The sequence below is a fragment of the Mesocricetus auratus genome, unplaced genomic scaffold (genome assembly GCF_017639785.1).
Source record: "Mesocricetus auratus isolate SY011 unplaced genomic scaffold, BCM_Maur_2.0 Super-Scaffold_100021, whole genome shotgun sequence".
Taxonomy (NCBI): domain Eukaryota; kingdom Metazoa; phylum Chordata; class Mammalia; order Rodentia; family Cricetidae; genus Mesocricetus; species Mesocricetus auratus.
The window spans coordinates 29,911,188-29,931,343 of record NW_024429202.1 but is presented as its reverse complement, the minus strand read 5'-3'; the positions used below and the strand labels follow the sequence as shown (position 1 = coordinate 29,931,343).

Here is a 20,156-nt window from a genome sequence, read left to right as displayed (position 1 = left end):
ACATGACAACTGTTTGGTGGGCTCTCTCTGGCTACCTTTCCCAGAATTCTCTTCATTCTAGTCCTGCCTATCTTCTTGCCTCATTGACCAGACAGTATTTTATTCATCAACCAATAAGAGAAACATATATACAATATACAGAAGGACATCCCCTATCATACATATTTTTTGGGGGGACAAGGTTTCTCTGTGTAGCTTTGGAGCCTGTCCTGGAACTCCAGTAGACCCAAATGGCCTCAAACTCACAGAGATCCACCTGCCTCTGCGTCCTGAGTGCTGGGATTAAAGGCATTCCACCACCACCCATTGAGACATATTTTTGATAGACTGATAATTTTATAATTTTTAAAAGACACTATCTAAAATTTTTCTTTTAAAACACATTTTTCTGAAATTAATATGGAGCCATTGTCTTGGTTAGTTCAAAATATTTAACTTCTATGTAAGTATATTTCTATATCTGTCTTCCCTAATTTTTGTTAGAAAACATACCTTATTCTTTTTTAATCCTTTTAAGTGTATATAGAATTGTTAGGATCTCTCGTTGTGTATCCTGGAGAGCCTTTCATGTGATCTTCAGGAGACTGTGTGTTCAGTTGCTATGTTTTCTGTTGCCAGGTGGGGTGATCTGCAGATTCCTGATCAGTCTAGTTAATGTTGTTCTTCAAGTCTTTTATATCCTGTTGACACACTGCCTGTTTGTTCAATCAATTATTAAAAGTCAGGTACTGACCTGCACATCCACATTTATTGTAGCAGTTTTATGTCACTGAATCAACCTAGGTGCCAATCAACAGATGGATTGAGGTGTGTGTGTGTGTGTGATATTTATATTTTAATGGTGTGTGTATATGTAACACAAATCATTAAGAAGAACAAAGTCACATCGTTTGCATAAAAATTGATGTAGCTGAAGTTTATTGTGCTGCAAGAAATAACATGAAAGATACGTATAATGATGCGTGTCTGTATTCCCAGCACTTGCGAAGCGGAGGCAGGAAGATCAGGAGTTCACAGCCAATCTCAAACGTCAAATCAGATGCCAGATTAGTCTACAAGAGACCTCATCCCACTCCACACACACACACACACACACACACCAGTTATCATATGTTTTCCCTTGTATGTAGATATTTTTAAAAGTCATAGGAATAGAAGGAGAGCTAGTGGGAGGATGGAGTTGCTAAGCACATGTGGCTGATGGCAGGGAAATGATGATCACAGTACCTTATGTCCATGAATTAAGTGTCTTCGTGAAATCCATTAGTTTGTACAATTAATATATACTAATAAAATATAAAATATTTACTAATAAAATTAGTATATATAAAAATATATACTAATAAAAAATAAAATATATACTAATAAAAAGTCAGGTATTGAGGTCCCTAGCTATGATTGTTGAATTTTCTGTCTTTGAATTCATTTCTATCAGTTTGGAGATCATGTCACGTAAGGCTGATTTAGGTCAATATATATTTCTTATGTTTTCCTGGTAGCATAACAATTTCATCATTTTAAGTTGTTCCTCTTATCTTTAAAAATGTTTTTATTTCAACATTTATTTTGTCTATTGTTATCATAGCCACTTTGTTGAGTGTAGGATATGGCACTTTATTTTTAACTTGCTTGTATTTATGAGACTAAACTTGTTTTTATTTAATTTTTATTTTATGTGTATAGGTTACTTGTTTGTGCACCACTCGGGTGCCTGGTGCCTGAGGAGGCCATAAGAAGGCGCCAGGTCCTCTGGACCTGGGTTACTGATGGTTGTGAGCCACCATGTGGGTGCTGGGCACTGAAGCTGGGACCTTTGGAGGAGCAGCCAGTGCTCCTAACCATTGAATCATCTCCCCAGCCCCTAAACATGCTTTTTTAATGTAGTCTGGTAATTTCTTCCTTTTGAGTGACTACATCTGCTTGCATTGGGCATCATCACGGATAGATAACATTATTCTGCCTCTCCTTTTCTTCAGTTTATTTCATGAGTACTTTGTTCCTGTGTTACTTCACCTTCCCTTCTCTCTGAAGTGAATATTGTCTAGCATGCCTCTGACTTCTGTATTGACTTTTACCTGCATTTTCTTTGGTTATTTTCAGGGGTTGATTTAAGCCTTACAACGTATATCCTAACATGCCAAAATTAGCTTTAGATCTATACCAACTTAATTCTTTTATTTAACATATGTCTGTGTGTGTGATGTGTGTGAATGTGTATTCACGTTCACATGTGTGAGAGTATATATGTGCAATGCACATATGAATTCCTGGAAATCTTCCTCCATCACTCTTTTTGTTTGTTTTGTTTTTCGAAACGAGACTTCTCTGTGTATCTTTAGTTGTCCTGGAGCTTGCTCTGTTGGCCAGACTGGCCTCAAATATTCCGGGATCTGTCTGCCTCTGCCTCCTCCCGAGTGCTGGGACTAAAGGCGTGCCCCCCCCACTGTCCCACCCTCCATCAAGCATTACCTCGCCCATCTACGCAGGGTCTGGTACATCTAGCCTATCTAGTCAGCTCGTTCCAGAGATCCCCTGCCTCTGCCTCAGAGCACTGGGATTACAGCCAGTCTCCACACACACCCAGTGTTTACATAGGCTCTGGAGACCCCAGGGCTCCAAACTCCGTCTTCTCTCTTACACATAGATTGATTTGTCCATGGAGCCATCCCTGCAGACCACCAGCTTCGTTCCTCACAGTTCAGTTCCCTCCCTCCCTGTTGCTGTATGTATTGCGTCTGTATTTGGTGCAGAGCTAACAATTACAACATAATAAGAATCCTTTGTCTTTTAAAGGGTCTGAGGGGGGGGAAGAACAAAAAGTCTATGAAGAAAAAAGTGCGTGTGTGTGTGTGTGTGTGTGTGTGTGTACGCGTGCACACACACACACACACAATTTTGGTTTGGTTTTGTCCTGTGAATCAAGATTCTCGTTTCCCCACTCAACTTGCAATTGTATGGTTAGTGGGGTAGGTATCCCCCCTCGTTGGGAGTAGGGGTGGACTAAGGATCGTTCCAACAGTGCTGTGGAAAGTACACTTGGAGAGAGGTGCAACGTGGAAAGATTTATTACATCATAGGTTCTAGAAGAGGGTATGGCATGCTCCATGTGTAGGAAACAGGCTCAGCCAAGCTGTTCAGTGTGTGTGGACCTGCACTGGAGGTCAGGGTTCATGCAAAGACAGGAGATTTGACTGCCCATTAGGATCTCAGTAGGTCAGGGGGTGACAAGAAGGAAAATGAGTCACATGACCCAGCCTTATCACACTATGGGCTGGGTCACATATCAATTGTGTGGCTTGTTGAGGCTTCGAGAAAATAGGACTTTTTAAAAAAGATTTACTTATTTGTTTAAAGTGTGTGTGTGCGTGCATGTGTGTGTGTGTGTGCGTGCGTGTGTGTGTGTGTGTGTGTGTGTGTGTGTGTGTACACGTGAGTGCATGTGAGCACGAGTACAATGAGTGTAGGTGCCCACTGAGTCCAGAAGAAGGAGTCACATCTCCTGGAAATGGAGTTATAGGCAATTATGAGCCTCCTGCTGTGGGACCCAAATCTAAATTCTCTGCAAAAGCTGGCTGTGCTCTTAACCGCTGAACCATCTCTCCAGCCTCTGCAGTTTTAAAAATACAACCATGTTATTCTTATACTCCTCCTTTATTCTGTAATTGTCAAATATGTTACATTTCTCCATGGTACAGTCCCAGTAATAAATTTTGAAATATCACTCTATACAGCTGCTTTTGAGATCACTTAGAAGAAATGGGAGGCAGACTCATCCAGTTGTATGTTTTCTGTTAGAATTCTTTTATTAGTGTTCTGTGGTTTTGTGTTGTGGATTCATGCTATTGTCTGGTGTGGCTTTAAGCTTGAAGAACTCAGGAGCGATTTTAAAAGGGAGGAGTGCTCACAAGAAATTAGTTCTTTTCTTGAATGCCCTTGTTTTATTTCAGTTTTAAAAGTTAGCCTTTTATTTTTATATTGTGCTGTTGTTTTGCCTGCATTACGTCTGTGCACCAAGTGTATGCAGTGTCCATAGAGTCCATAAGAAGGCGTCATATGCTCTGGAACTGGAGTTACAGGTGGTTGTGAACCCACAAGTGAGTGCTGGGATTCAAACCCAGGTCCTCTAGAAGAGCAGCCAGTGCTCTTGACTGCTGAGCCATCTCTCCAGCCCTTACGTCTATTTTTGAGATTGTTAGTTAACACTTTTTTCTCTCCGTGCTTTGAATATATGTGTATTTGTCCTGCCTTCTGGCTTGGCCTTGTTTCTGATGAGAAAGTAGCTGTTAATTTTACTGTGGTTCCTGTGGACACAATGGCTCTTTTCTTACTGTGTTCGCGCTTTCCTTCTTGTCTTTGGCTTCCAGATTTAGACTACAGTAAGTCTGCTGCATATTTCATTACTATTGATTTATGTGGGGCTTGTTAATTTTCTTTGATATATAGATTGTTTTTCATCAAATTCAAGAAGATTTTTGTCATTATTTCCCAGAGCAATCTTCTGTTTCCTCTCCCATTGTACTCCTACTCTGAATGTTGGTATACCTAATGGTGTTTCAGATTTCTCTGGGGCTATTGATTTTTTTTCACTTCAGATGCTCTTTATTGATTAATTTCCAATCTTGATTCTTCACTCTTCCAACCCAGGCCTCTAATTGAGCCCTTCAAGTATTATTTTTCCTTTCATTCATTTTCTGTCAACCCCAGGATTTTTAGTTTGTTTTTATAATGTACACACACACACACACACACACACACACACACACACACACACCCCTTTATGGTGTAGGAGATCAAGCCCAGGGCTTGTCTGGCCCCACCCCTCCCGTGTCCCTCTTTTTCTATTTGCTGTTTTGTGAGTCATTGTAATCATGCTTTCGTTTATTATTAATCATGTATATATGAGGCTGTGTGTATTGTCTCTGCATGTTTGTAATAGCTGTGGTAAAGGCGTGTCTGCTCGGCCACGCCCGTGCCCTCTCAGAGGTGGTTTCTATTGCCTTCTCCTCTATGTGAGCCGGGCTTTCCTTTCTCCATGGTGAGGACTCACTGTATTCTTCACGCTGCCACCTCCAAGTCCCTGCCTTTTCTATTCTCTAATAACTTGCAACTCCCTCTATTGGCTATCATGACAAACCTTTAAAGATTCACATAGACCCGGAATTTTCCCATTTAAATTTTGGGTAGATTTACGGGTTGGCATTTTGCCTCATTTGCTGTATCATTGTTTCTCTAGAATTTTCTGGATGCCCATTTTTATACTATTTGATACTGATTCAGAGGAGGCACTGTGTATGTCCTAAAAACATTATTTTAAGCAACTGTAATTATAAACATCAAGAATATTTGGCTTAGAATTTTGGGCTTTTTTTTAATGAGCCCAAAGAATAGCCTCAATGGCAGGCTCTACAGCATATGTTGTGTCTACCCTGGCATAGTCCCTAATCCCACTCCTTGGCCTGGCTGAGCTTCTCATAGTTGGGCTTTTCATTGTCTCCTGTCGGGTTTACCTGGTGTTACCTTCTCTCTTTACTTGCCATTTCATCATTGGCTACTGTCCTATCTTCTTTTCAATGTGTCCATTCAGGTCAGTTGGCCAGCGTTGGAGGAAGGAAGTCATTGCCTTTAGTGGATTGGGTTCTGTGAGTTCTTTGTATATGCTGGAGGTAAGCAGGTTTGTTTGTCACTTTTTTTTTTTGCACAGACCTCCCCACCTGTGGCTTTGCTATCCAATTTTTAATGAGCAGAAATATTTCATTTCAATAAAGAGCCAAGTATACATTTGCTATGAGTTCTTAATACATACCAAGATATTTTTGTTTACATTTATATTGGGAAGGGACATGCCCATGCTGTTTAGAAGTGTTATGTGTGTTTTCTTTTATGTTTATATCTATTTACTATATGCATATCTCATCTTGTTCGTTACTTTTTTTCTTTTTGTTCACGTTTTTGCTGATTTGTTTGTGTGTAAGTGTGTACTCGTGCACATATGTGCACCTCAGCCCGCCTGTGGAGGTCCGTTCTCTCCTTCCACCATGTCTGCCTGGGATCGAATTCAGGCTGTCAGTCTAGGCTTCAAGTGCCAGTCTCTACTGCTGAGCCATCTCTCTGGCCCTCCAGTTTTCTTTCTGGTTTTCCTTCTTTTCAAGTTAGATACATGTTTTAGTGTTCTGTTTCAATTAATTTGCAGCTTTTTAGCTAACCTTCCTTGTATTGAATTCTGTAGTATTTACTCAGGGAGAAGAATATTGCTTTTTTTTTTAAAAGACATGGTCTCACTAAGTAGCTGTGGCTGTCCTGGAACTCATTATAAAGGTCAGTCTGGCCTTGAACTCACAGAGGTCCACCTGCCTCTGCCTCCAGAGTGCTGGGATTAAAGAGGTATGCCACCACACTGGCTACAATATTGATTCTTCTTTATTTAAATGTTAATTTTATGTGTATGTAATTTTGCTTGCATATATGCCTGTGTACCACACTCATGCCTATCATGCCTAGTGCCTGTAGAAACCAGAACAGGCATCACATCCCCTGGCGCTGCAGTTGTAGAAGGTTCTGTGTGTATAATTCTGTCTTTATCTAGAATGCCTTTATTTTATTTCAGTTTTAAATGTTAGCCTTTTATGTTTTATATTGTGGGTTTTTTTTTTGCCTTCGTTATGTCTGTGCACCAAGTGTATGCAGTCCCCGTAGAGTCCATAGGAGGGCGCCATATGCCCTGGAACTGGAGTTACAGATGGTTGTGAGCCACCATTTGAGTACTGGAAATCAAACCCCAGTTCTCTGGAAGAGCAGCCGGTGCTCTTAACAGCTGAGCCATCTCTCCAGCCCCTTGATAATTCTTAATATATCATTATCTATACAGAGTTAATACTGAACCACTTCATGTAAAATGAAAGAACCTTGTGACAGCATAGTCTCATTTACCCACACACCTAAAAGGCATGGTTTCATGTCTACATACATTGTTCACTTTCTTCAGATTGTTGCATTTCCTTAAATAAATTTGGAGAAAGAAATCAGACTTGTAGTTATCTTACCCACTGTATCTCACTCTGCTTTCCTCCATACTAAAGAACTTCTTTGACATCCCCACACACGTCTTTTATGAACAAATTCTTAAGTTTCCACTTGCCTAACTATTATCTACACATTTGTTTATTTACATATTCATTGCTGACAGATGGTTTTTCTGGAGTAGAAGCCAGGTTACTGGGTCATGGTGGTTTCTTCCTCGGGTTTTTGAGGGTGCCATCCCATCTCTTTCTCCTGTCTTACTTATTGATGGACATCTACATTGCTGTCTGCCTACAGGAGCTGTATCTTTCTCTTTTGAGTGTTGCCAAGATTCTGTCTTCATCTTTGCTCTTAATACACAGGCTTGCTCTGTGATCTGTGATCTGCCCACATGTGAGCTAAGATTCTAATGTTTCCAACCCTACTGGTACACATATTCACACATTCTCCAAATTCCTTCTCTTCTCCTTTTCCTTCTCCCCTCTTCTTCTGCCTGCCACCCTCCCTTCAGCTATCAGTTTCAATCTCATCTACTCTCCGGTATCCTAAAAAACGTCTTTTTGCATTTTCTGTAGCAATGTCTATTATAAACAAATGTTTACACTTATCTAGAGATAATTAGGTAGATAAATATATTGCATGTATTTCTCATTACACAAATTATATTTAAAATGTAGGTTAATTTACTTTAATGTGTATGAGTGTTTTGCCTGCATGTATGTATGTGCACTATGGGCACACTTGGTAATTGCAGAGGTCACAAAAGACCATCAGATTCTCTGAAACTGGAGTTACAAATAGTTGTGAACTACCATGTGGGTGCTGGGAACTGAACCAGGCTCTTCTGCGAGGGCAGCAAGTGCTCTTGACCTCTGAACCATCTCTCCAGCCCCATATGTCTTTGTTATTGAAGGATAATTGTTCTCCTGGGACTCAATTGTGTCTCTGTTAGGTCATCTCGCACTGTACCATGGCACACTGATGCTCTTTTCATGGTTCATGTTCATCTTTTTTCTTTCTGCTTTTAAGAAGGTAGCTTCTGTTGATATATCTGATGCCTGTCTCTAATCTACTGTTGAGACCTTTTAGGGGAATATTTCATTTAGGAATGACATCTTTGTCTTTGATGTTTATATTTGTTTCTCGTATTCTCATATTCTCTTTTGGTTTGAAAAGTCTTCTATTTACTCCGTGCAACCATAATGTTTGCTCCTTTCAGTTCTCAGATATCTTCTTTCAAATCTTTGTCTATTCTGTATGCAATTAGTCGCTTGGGTTCATGCTCTGTGAATTAATATTTTTAGTGTGACTATTGGTCACACTTTCCTATCTCTGTATGTGACTAGCACATTTGGAGTCTGTGGTAGACGCTGAGTGAAGTGCTGTGGGAATTCTGGAATCAGCTGTGTTCTCTGAAGAGTGTTGACTTCTACTACCAACTTGGCTAGACTCAAATCTGTGAACATCCCATCTCTTCGGCAATGGACAAAAGAAAATCTCCACCCATTTTCCTCAACTTCCCCGATGTTGTCCTCTGTCTGGTTCCTTAACATATCCTCAATATGTGTACAATTCACAGGCACCAAGAACTGTGGGAGAGGGTGCCTAGGTATCAGCACTCTCCCCAAGTTCTAACCTCCCCAAGACCACCTGCATTTTCCCATCTGCTCAGCTAGCCCTCCCTTCTGCTGTTTGAGTCAGGTGCGTCCTTAGCCAGTTCACCTCACAAACTGAAAGGGCCCTCAGGGCGAAAGCCCTGTGCATACTAACCCTCCTATAGCCGTTTCCTTCATTCAAGATCAGTGCTAGTCTAATATCTGCCTACTTTAGGTTGCTCCTTACTGCCTTCTGACTATTCAAACTATCAATGCGCCGTCAATCATTATCATTTGCACCAGACTCGCTGTGGCGTAGGCGTTGCCACATTAACAGTAGCCTAACCCACCTTTAAAGCTGAAGGCTATTATTTTTCGCAGCTTAAAATTCATGTTGGCATTTATCTCATATCCATAGAGCTTTCTGCTTTAAATGTGGTTACTTATCAGAGAGTAATACCCATTCAGACAGTGCATGAAGGTTGGTGGGTACAGAGACCCCGAGAAACACAGAGCCCTGCCACGGTCTAATAAAAGGGAGGAGAAAGAATGTTGGAAACAGGTGGAAAGACACCAAATCAAAGTTGTTTTGTTTTAACCTAGCCTCCCCTAAGGCTCCCAAATGTCTGTTTCCAGCCTTGGGGTGTGTTGTAAAAGATCCAGGAGGTGTGGACGAATCCATAAGTGTGGGAGCTGGTCTGTATGGTGAACACCAAGATTTTCATCTGTAATCACACACTTAGATGTCTCTACCTAGTGCTCAGATGTTCTCCACTCTGTAGGTAGGTTTAGTGGATTGGAACATTTATGATAACACATTAAAACCTATGCTTCATGTGGACAAATTTAGAGGATTTTGAGTAGAATTTGCAGCTACTGGTAGAGCTTGGCTGTTAGCTAGGAAGGAGCCTGTGGTCACAGTTAAAATGGAGAGAAGGAGTAGGCAGCCCCAGCCCCCCAATTAAGGCTTCTTTTGGAAACGACTTCCCTGAGGTCTGTGGGTACATGCATTCACACTAAGTACTGCACACTGCAGAGGGGGCTGGAGGAGAACAGCTTCCTTGTGAGTTAATAAGAACTCCCGAGGAGGCCCTTGAAGTCCAAATGTAGTCTAAAGAATAGGTTTTCTTTGATTGGGACTTAACAGCTGTCAGAAAAACAAGATCGGGGGTGGGGAGTGCAGATGCCTGTTGTGGGCCCTTCAGGTAGGGATCGACTTGAACTGTGAGTTCCCAAGGCAAGCATGTCTTCCTGTGGGAAGTCAAAGGTGATCTTGCCCTGTTGTGGCTTTCCGCTTAGCATTACTGAGATGGAGGCCTAATCTTCACAAGGGCCCAACATTGTTAGAGCTGTGGTGTTTCCAAATAGAATGGCCCCGTGATAGAGACACTTCTCCATCTGCACAGACTATGGTGGACTCTCTGGGCAGCCGCCCCTCTGTGACATGCCTCATAAGTGATGGCTCAGCAGCAGCTTGAGTGAGGGTTAGGAAGCTCCGGTGTCACTCTCCTGTGACTGATCGCGGTGACCCCAGAGTGAGGTGACCCCAAAGTGAGCCATTTGCTTGGTTTTCGTAAGATAAAGTGGGGACACCTGCCCTGAGATACAGCAGTCATGCGTGCTGGGCCATGATGCTACACAGACAGGAATACTTGCTGAAGGACCAGCCGTGGTGCCCACACCCTTGCTCGGCAAGCTCTTGCTACATGCCGGCTCCTCTTCATTGTCATCCCGATGGGGTTTAGAATCACCATGGAAACACACCTCTGAGTGCATCTATGAGCTTGTTTTTCAAAAGAGCCTTTAGCAGAACAGGGAAGACCCATGCTGAATATGAGGGGCACCATCCCACGGCCTGGGTCGCAGCCTGAGCAGAGAGAAGAAGGTGGGCTAAGTCCCTGCGTTCATTGCTGTCTGCTTCCTGGAGTGAGCACAGTTGTGGCCCACACTCCCTCACACCCTGCTGTCGTGGCTCCCCCACCATGATGGACTCCAATCTCAGACCGTGAACTAAAATAAACGCTTCCTTAAGTTGCTTTTGTCAGGTGCTTTGTCACAGTGGTGAAAGAGTAATTAATGCAGGTCTCATTGGGTTAAAGGTATTGCTGTCTGTCTTTTGTGAATGGGGACCCTGAGCCCAGTGCTGGTAGATTTTAGAATTAATGTGCAACCCCAAGGCATCCCGGTATCCAAGTCTTTGCTCTCTTCCTCTTAACCGCATGGTACACATGTCAGTAGGAAAGAGTTGGAACACGAAACATGAGCAGGTGTTACGATCTGCCCTATGGAGTCCCGGTGTCAGTGGGTACTGTGGTCTTCTTGAGCCTACTGGCTCTTGTGGCGTCTCCTGGTACTCTTCGTTAACCTTTGGGGGGGTCTAGAAGGAGCCACATGGGTCCCTTCTTGTTCCTCGTTAACTCTACCTGCTCCTGAACCCTCTGCCCTATGTAGCTTTCTTACAGACACATCATTCAAATTTGAGAGAAGCAGGTCTGAGCCTTTGGGCTGCTCCAGGATCATAGGATAAAGTCAGGGAGCCCTCTATACACCCACCCATGGGGGTTCATGCACACCCTCACACAGCCAAACATACCCTCCGTAATTCCTGTCATTGATACTTTTCCTCTGCCAGAGGTGACTTCACAGTTTCTGTAGAATTATATCTTCTCTGTTAGTAGATACATCCCATCAACCTTAAACTCCTTCTCTCAGCCTGAGAGTCCCTGTCAGCCTCGGCCCAGAATGCTGGCTGGATCCCGGCCAGGGGTTGCTTGGTGGGCAGGGCAGAGCCATCTCAGTGGGAGAGTCTACACTTTGAACTCCCTGGCTACTCTCAGTTCCATCCAGGACATCTCAGAGTGCATAGATGGAGCCATCCCAGCGCTGTCCTCCCCTTCACTAGGGCAACACCTGAAAGAGGCAGAGACCATGCAGGTCTCATCTGTCCCTGTAACCCCTGTGGCTCAGAAGCACCCTCACACTCAGTGTGAGCGTTCAGAATGAACTCTGCCTCAGTACTGCAGGCACGCTAATAAATCCGCTGGGGCGATGTGTACTCTCACCTCCTGACTGGCCAAGCAGAGCTCTCCGGGATTACAGGAGATAAGTGATTTTCAGTCACTGCGGTTAATGCCGCGTTCCAGGGATGAAAGAGCCCTGTGCTTCCACCTTTCTCCCTCAGTGACAGCCCCGGCCGGTGATTACCCGGGTTAATTAATAGTTAGTGAATTCCACCCGCCCTCGCCAGGTTCACTCTCTCCTCCGTTTTTTGTTTTGTTTTGTTTGTTTGTTTTGGTCCTTCCTCCGTAGCCTCGCATCCCAAGTCCCCTGGCAGCTCCTCAGCTTCCAGTAGTATCAACAGGCCATGCAGGCATCAGAGATGGCTGATAATGCTGACATCTTGGAGGCCTTTGGGTGGGGCACGGTGTGTCACAGCCAATGACCTCTTTAACTGCAGCATCTGTTACTCTGACCGTGAACATGGAGAGTGATAACAAGGAGTGGAGTGGTGGCCCACGATTGCAGCAAGTGCTGTTTCTACCTCACCTTTGTACAATGAGAGCAAGAGCATGATGTCCCATCAGAAGGTTTTAGATAGAAGTGATGCTCACATCAGATGTTTCCATGAAACCAAATGGCATGACAATTGAGAAGCTAAGTTTTCAAGAAGGGTTTTTTTTTTCAATCTTTAAGAAATCAGCCAGAGAACTAGAGTGATGAAATAAATTAACTAAGAGCTCATACTCTCTTGCCAAAGACTCAAGTTCTGTTCCCAGCACCCACAGCAGATGGCTCACAACAGCCTGTAACTCCAGCTCCAGAGGACCCAACACTCTCCCAACCTCTGCAGGCACCTGAACACACTCTTCTGTCTCTGTCTCTATCTCTCTCTCTCTATCTCACTCTCACACACACGATTTTTAAAAATAGGTGTGGAGGCACATGTCTTTAATTCAGTAGTCAGTGTACTGGCTAGCTCTATGTAAATTTGACACAAACTGGAGTCATTTTGGAAGAGGGACCTTCAACTGAGGAAAATATACCCACCGGGTTGGCCTGTGAGCAAGCCTGGGCATTTTCTTGTTTGATGGTTGGTGTGGGATGGTCCAGCCCGTTGAGGGTGGTACCATTCTTGGGCTGGTGGTACTGGGCTCTATAAGAAAGCAGGTTAAGCTAGTCATGGGGAGCAAGTCAGTAAGTAGCATCCTCCAGGGCCTCTGCATCAGCTCCTGCCGCCAGGTTCCTGCCCTGTTTGATTCCCATCCTGACTTCCTCAGAGATGGACTGTGTTATAGAACTGTAAACTGAAATCAACCCTTTCCTACCCAAGTTGCTTTTAGTCATGAGTTTTTTATCACAGCAATGGAAACCCTAATTAAGACAGGGAGGCAGAGGTAAGCAGATCTCTGTGAGTTCGAAGCCAGCCTGGTCTACATAGTAAGTTCCAGCCCAGCTAATGCTACATAGTGAGAGCCTGCCTCAAGCGATGGTGATGATAATGAAAAATGTTAAAAGGAACCAATCTGGAGGGAGGACAGGCTCTCTAACATTTATATTAAAGGCCACCTAAATATTAGTGCCAACTCCAGCACTCTGTTAAATATGTTCATTCTACTCCTCCCATCCTTTTACCTTATGTAAAAGCCAGACTATGAATTGGTTAATCGAGCATTGGAACCTCTCTCTTTATGTATAGGGATTCTTAGTCACTCCCAGCAAAGAGAGCTTTCCAGACAGAGCGTGCTGTACACAGAGGGAGAGTGTGCTGTCTCCAGTTGGGTATGAGGGGCTGGACTACAGGGAGCACTGATTTCTGTAGCAGGATTGTGGATGAGTAAATCAGATACCTTATTTAGGAAGAAGGTGAATTCATATGGATGAAACGGTAATAGTAACTGGGATGATTTACTTGAAAATGATCTAGCAAGCATGGGTGTGGGGTACAAGGAAGGAGGGTAATTTTATGTCGGGTTCACCTTCCTGCTGTATTTGCTTGGAATTTTCCCCAAGTTCAAAACCAGAAGACTCAGGTGTAAATAATAACACTAAAATATTGTGTAGGCATTCAGGCATCAGAGATGGCTGAGTTTTAGGAAGACTTTTAATTCAAGTAGTGTGCTACAAAAATCAGAAGTCAGGTGTCTTAATGTGTGTGCACGGGTAACAAATGTGTAAAGGAGGTTGGAAGGAGACTAAAACCTTTATTATCCTTAGTTTGTGGGGTCATGGGTGATTTTTTTATTCTCCACATTTTCCAAACTTGCTAGAGGAAAAACAAACAATTTCTTGCAATTTGAAGGGAACTGTGAAAGTCTCTGACCTGCCGTTGTGTTAACGTTTTCTGTGAAATTGCTGGCATCAGTAATGAGAAAGACACTTGTGTGGTTGCTACCCATGCGGCTGTGGACACGACCCGTACTGTCCTCCTCTGCCCTCAACTCTGACTTTTCAGAGTGACATTCGGGTGAGGTGACAGACAGAAGCAGTCCCTACCAGCATGGCACTCATTGGTCACTCTGCTCCGTATGCTCCTCTAACATGGATTTCCATCTGGTTTTAGTGAACTGGACATGCTTTCCACAAGGGTGATGGACATCAAGCTTCGGGAAGCTGCTGAAGGCCTTGGGGAGGATGGCACAGGTGAGGTCCCAGCTTCCCCTGCTCTGGGAAGAGGCTGTGTTTGCTTGTTTGGGGCTGGACTTTGTGGGCTTTGTGGTTTCCTGCATGGAGAGGCATGTGGAGTGTCCCCCGTCCCCGTCCCCGTCCCCCCCCCCCCCCGTGAGCTCAGACATCCCCAGCCCCACACTGACTCCAGGAGGACACCCTTACCATTTAACGCCATTTGGCAGCATTTCTCTCCTGTTGCTCTGCCAAAGCGTTGGGGGCTTTAAATGTCCTTTTTCTTTTCCTGGAGGTAAACATGGCCCTGTATTTGACTTGAAAGCAAAGGAACAGGGGCTAACCCAGGAGCACCTGCCTTTTGATGTCAGAGGCAGGAGGATCCTGAGTTCAAGGCCAGGTTGAGCTACATATGGAGACCAAGACTAAATGGATTCATTTATCACCCAACACTTTCCAAAGCTATGCGTAGGAACTTTTGTAAAGGCCAGGATGAGCTGATCCTCCAGAGAGAATGATTATACCCAAAGAGCCTTTGACCCTTCTCTTAGGACTTTTACAAGGCCTTATCTTAGCTTCTCCTGGGCCAGCTTCCAGGCTGTGAGTCATCACCTCAGAACACATTCTGATCTAATCATAGAATTGCTATTTATGTCTTGATACAGTTGTGAAATCAATATTAAAAGACACTGATCTCCCTCGGTGCACATTCTCCTGAATTTTCAGCCATTTTACTCACCTCGTATTGTTATCAAAGGTCTCCAACCTCTCTTGTTTAAATTCAAAATCTCAGGAGTGATTTTCTTTTACATAGGTCAGGAAGAATAACTTCCATTGATATTAAACTCAATGGCTAGCTGCTGCCTCCAGACACTTATCCCAGTGAACACTCTATTTCATATAGGAAGATGAGTTGTTCAGGTACCAAATAAATCCAAATACAAGGTGGGAGTATTTTAAGATTAATCCTCAGTGGGGGAAAATAGTCATTCAAACTGCAATATATCGTAGGACACTGAATTGTTGCTTTTTAAAATAAGAAAACGTTGTAGTAAGTATTTCGTTTCCCCCAAAATAGCTTCAGTAGATGCCAGTTTGGCCTACATAGGTCCCCATGAGGAATCAATTCTAGAAAATGAGAGAATAGAGGTATTGTACTTTTTGTTTCGAATAATAGTAAACCTAACTGTGAACAGACCAGCTTTTCTTATTTAAATTTTGAAAATTCTAGATGAGAATATGATTTGAAAGGAAAATGGTAACTCAGAAAGATAAGTGAGAACATTTTCCTTTGGTGTTTTACTCTGAAATTTTGAATCTCATTTTCTTGTGGGGTAAGATTTGGGGTGGAGTAGAAGGCAAGATATAGGGTCTGAGGAGATCGGTCTAATTGATGTCTTCCCTTTGGTAAGCTGCAAAGATGGAGTGGGTGTGACCTACAGATAAGTCAGCCCTCCTGCAAATCTGTAGCTTTGGTTGGTTAGCCCAGAGAACCTCAACCCTTGAACTTGGGTCAGTAGTTCTAGGTCAGACATGACCCCAGGTACTGTGCAGAAGCAAGCTGTCTTCTTGAAAGACTGTCACACAGTCCTACCTAGAGTAGAGCACTTGAAGGGGGGTGGAAACTGGAACTTCCGATGTGGACGGTGAACCTCAGCTACATAGGAAGTTCAAGACCAGCTTGGGATACAGTATGACCTCGTCCAAACAAACAAACCAGAGAAGAGGAGCTGGAGAGGTGGCTCAGCAGTTAAGAGCACTTGTTGCTCTTGCAGAGGACCTGGGTTCAATTCCCAGAAGCCACTGGTGGCTCACAACCATCCATAACTCCAGTTCTAGGAGATCTGCATGGTGCACATGCACACATGCAGGCAAAACATTCATATACATAAGACAAAATAAAATTAGTAACAGAAGAAAGAAAAGGGAGAGCAGGAAGGAGAGAAACAGAGAAAGAAAGCAAAAAGTACCATCGATCCTCAGATGATTCAAAACAACTCAAAGCGTGCTACAAACACACATGTAAGACTCTAACCCTTTACAAGGAGAAGAAAATATTGCTTGCCTACAGTTACAACAGAGTTTTTAGATTCGGCACCTTAATCCATAAAAGATAACTTTATGAATGGAACTTCATCAAAATTTAAAACCTTTTCTCTGCAAAAAAATTTAAAAAACCACTATTAAGTAAAAAAAATATAGGATTGGGAAAACTATAAATCATCCTGGTTTAAAAAACACAGCAAACATTTGGAACTATGTGAGGTAAAATAGTAATTAATAATAATAATAACAAGCCTAATTTGTTTTTAAATTTAGACATGGACTTATAAAGATGCTTTACCTAAGAATATGAACAAATGACTGCATCTTTATTTATTAGGTGATACAAATTAAAACCATAGCTTTAAAACTAAAAAAAAGCCTGAAAAGTACTGATCATGTTGCTTTTCTTGTAGAATACAAAATGATATAACCACTTTGAAAGACATTTTGGTGGGCCATGTGGTAGTGGCACACAGCTTTTAATCCCAGCGCTATCACAGCCAAGGCAGAGGCAGGCGGCTCTCTGTGAGTTCAAGGCCAGTCTGGTCTACAGAGTGAGTTCCAGGACAGCCAGAGCTGTTACACAGGAAAATCCTGTCTCAAAAAATAAATAAATACATACATAAATACATAATAAGTAAAAAATTTTAAAAGGAGAGACATTTTGGCAGTTTCTTGCAAAGTTAAGCGCACACATCCCTACAGTGGAGTATTGACCAAAGGACAATGAAAACTTATGTTTACACAAAAACCAAAAGTGACTTTATTTGTGTCTGCCAAAAGTCAGTTGACCAGTCAACCAATCAGTAAATATATCTATAAGGGAATACTACTCAGCAATAAAAAGGAACAGACTATTGGTGTCTAATAACAATGTAAATGAGTTTCTACGTGAAAAAAGCCAGAATCAAAAGACTGCACACTTGACCTGATCTACACACTGTGACTTGAGCCAAAACTCTAAGAGCAGATCCCTAAATGGCTGCATGTTAAGGGAGCCACATGAGGTAAAGATGAGGAAATGGTATAGATCGGTTCTGCATCTGGACTGAGGAAGTCATCGTGCTGCAATACGGATGCCAGAATGATTTTTACCATAATTTAAAATAGTTTAAATGATATTGCAGATTTTAAAAACAAGTGGATTTTTTAAAAGTAAAATATAACTGGTAAAAGCTCAGTGTTCAGATCAAGAGCATTGCACCAGGTCAAGATTACAGGGAATCCTATTGAATGCAGAGTGTAATGATGAAAAGATGGGAAACAGCAAAGAAGACAAAGGCAGAGCTAAGCGATAGCCTGAAGCATGCATTCACATCTAAGTCAAAGCCTGAAGCTTGCATTCACACACAGGTGATAGCCTAAAGCATGCATTCACACCTAAGGGATACCTGAAGCATTAATTCACACCGAAGAGCCTGCAGCACACTTTCATGCAGGCTCAGAGAAAAGGTGATGCCAGGAATTTTCTAGGATTGTTAAAAAAAATCTAACAGAAGCAATAGCCTGGTCCACAGATTTAAGATGCCCAGTAAAGGACTGAAAAGATGGTTCAGTGGTTAAGAACACTTGTTAACCTTGCAGAGGACCTGAGTTCAGTTCCCCACAAAGTCACCTGAAACTCCAGCTCCAGGCCACCTGGCACCCTCTTCTGGCCTCTGCTGGCACTGCGTTTGTACAAACACATACACCTAAATAAAAATAAATTTATCAAATAAATAAAAGAAACCCAGTGACTCCTAGGAGGGATAATTAACGGGCAGTAAAAGTACAAAGGGAAAGATGTAGAAAGCCAAAATTCAAATAAAAAATCTAAAGTCCAAGGAAGGGAGCGTTACCTTCACAGGAGCCAAAGGAAAAGTGGTGGCTGATTACCTTCACAGGAGCCAAAGGAAAAGTGGTGGCTGATTTCCTAACAATACAGTAAAACCCATGACACTGTCACTCAATAAAAAAAAAAAAACTACCCATCTTGGAGGCTAAACCTGAGAAGGATGTATGTCAGGATTGAGGGAGAAACAAAAGTATTGTCAAAAACCTAAGTTTGCCACAGATGGGCCCTTAGAAGCTATGAAATAGAGATTGACAATCAAAGAAAGGTAATAAAACCATTTCACTCCCTCTGAAGTTGTTAGGATGAATTTATTTTAAAAATTAGCAGAGGTATGAAATAAAAACACAAAAAGAAGATGGCAGTGCTGCAATTGCCATCTTTAAAACAGAGAAGAAAAGACATTGCTTCCTGCACATTCTGGGAAGTTTATGGAATATGGTAAAACCATAAAGTAAATCACAACCAAGCTGAGTAGAACAAAATTCAGAGTACATTATCTCACCACAGTGAAATTGGTAACAAAGAGATAGAAGGTTGCCACGTGCTTGGAAATGAAGACATGCCTTCCTGTATAACTCACAGATCTAAAAAGGATTGGTCATGGAAATCAGAAAATGCTTCTAACCAAATAGTAATGAAAATACAGACTCTTATAATGTGTAGAGCTTAACAGATCTAGAGGGAACTATTTCCTGAAATGTATTTATTAGCAAAACAGGTAATGTTTTAAAAATTTAGGCTCTCCTAGAAAGACCCTTTAAAAGGTAAAGTAGCAAGATTGGGCCTGGGGGTGTTGCTCAGTGGTAAGGCGCTCCCCTCGCACGCTGGAGCCCTGGAGAGCCTAACTCTTTTCACACATCATCAGTACAGTTGCCCAAGGAAGAAGGACAGATAGGTAACACATGGTAAAGGAGGCACTACTACAGATCCTGTGGGTGCCACACCCAGGAGAGTGTCTTAGTAGCATCCTTTGCCAATACTTTTGAAATTTTGAAGTGTAGATAAGTCCCAACGGAACAGATTGAAGATGTAGGGAAGTGGATCAATCCTGTTACTGTTGCCTAAGAGGGGGAGAAATCAAAACAATCAAGATGGCCAATTTAACTCTTTAGGTACATGTAATTAGACTGATTTAGGCGTCCATACACATGCAGTGCCTGCAGGCGCCAGAAGAGGGTGCCAGTTCGCCTGAAGCTGGGGTTTCAGTTGGCTTTAAAAAAAGCACACTCTGCTCTTTGTGGCCACCTCCTACTCGCTCTGTTCATGCCCTAAGCACACCTGGGTGTCAAGACAGGGATGTGGTTTATTTGTTCAGGTCTCCGGGGACGCTTAATAATTTGTTGACTATTGGAAGGCCAGGTGGTGTCCCTATCAAATGCAAAGACCTCCTGAGAGTCTTTCAATGTAAACTCTGGATGGAGAACCATCTGCACACAAGATAAACATATCATGATGTGAAAGGAAGTTTCCACTGAACACAAAAAAATTGTCCCCTGTGGAGAGCCATTTGCCCCAATCTTGCTGACAGCAAAGTCATGTGACTTTCACACAATTAGGAAGACCCTCTCTTATATTTTAAATCAATTCCGCTTCTAAACTTACTGATAAAGTGGTCTTAGGCCGTTTTAGCAAACTTCTGCCATGTCACACAGCATGTTTGAACTCTCTGAATCTGTTTCCTCCTTCTGTCCTGTCTTACAAATACTCAGAAGGGAAGGGGCTGCCCTGGTGAAACCATGAGCTCCTGGATGGGATAGGCCCCATGGGTAAGAATGAAGGTGACATTCAAGGAGCTCAGCCTGCACACAACCTCTCCACAACAGGGATGGCCACGGCTTGCTCGTTTTTCTCACCCACCCCAACACACCATTTTAAAAATTAAAACAAAACTTAAAAATAATGTATTTTTTTAAAGAAAATAACTTGGGTTGTCATACAGCCTTTGCCTCATCTGGCATGCTAATGTGTACGTCATGTGTGAAATCGTATGTATATTCCAGGGACATAAAGAACATGGTGTCAGGTGAGAGGAAACTTTGGGTTTT

The 20,156-nt window shown here is 42.6% G+C and overlaps 1 protein-coding gene across 8 annotated transcripts in view; it reads left to right on the top strand.

The window, feature by feature from the left end:
- The window catches only part of Cracdl (CRACD like), a 120,555-nt gene that overhangs the window by 66,345 nt on the left and 34,054 nt on the right, over positions 1 to 20,156 (top strand). For 7 of the 8 annotated variants that reach the window (XM_040729215.1, XM_040729213.1, XM_013117374.2 and 4 more), the window contains one exon: positions 14,173 to 14,252. In XM_040729215.1, coding sequence (XP_040585149.1) covers positions 14,183 to 14,252 — 70 coding nt within the window. In that variant the 5' untranslated portion in view covers positions 14,173 to 14,182. Of the gene's footprint in view, positions 1 to 5,644; positions 5,664 to 14,172; positions 14,253 to 20,156 lie in introns of those variants that run through there. The other variant, XM_040729217.1, reaches the window with a different exon arrangement.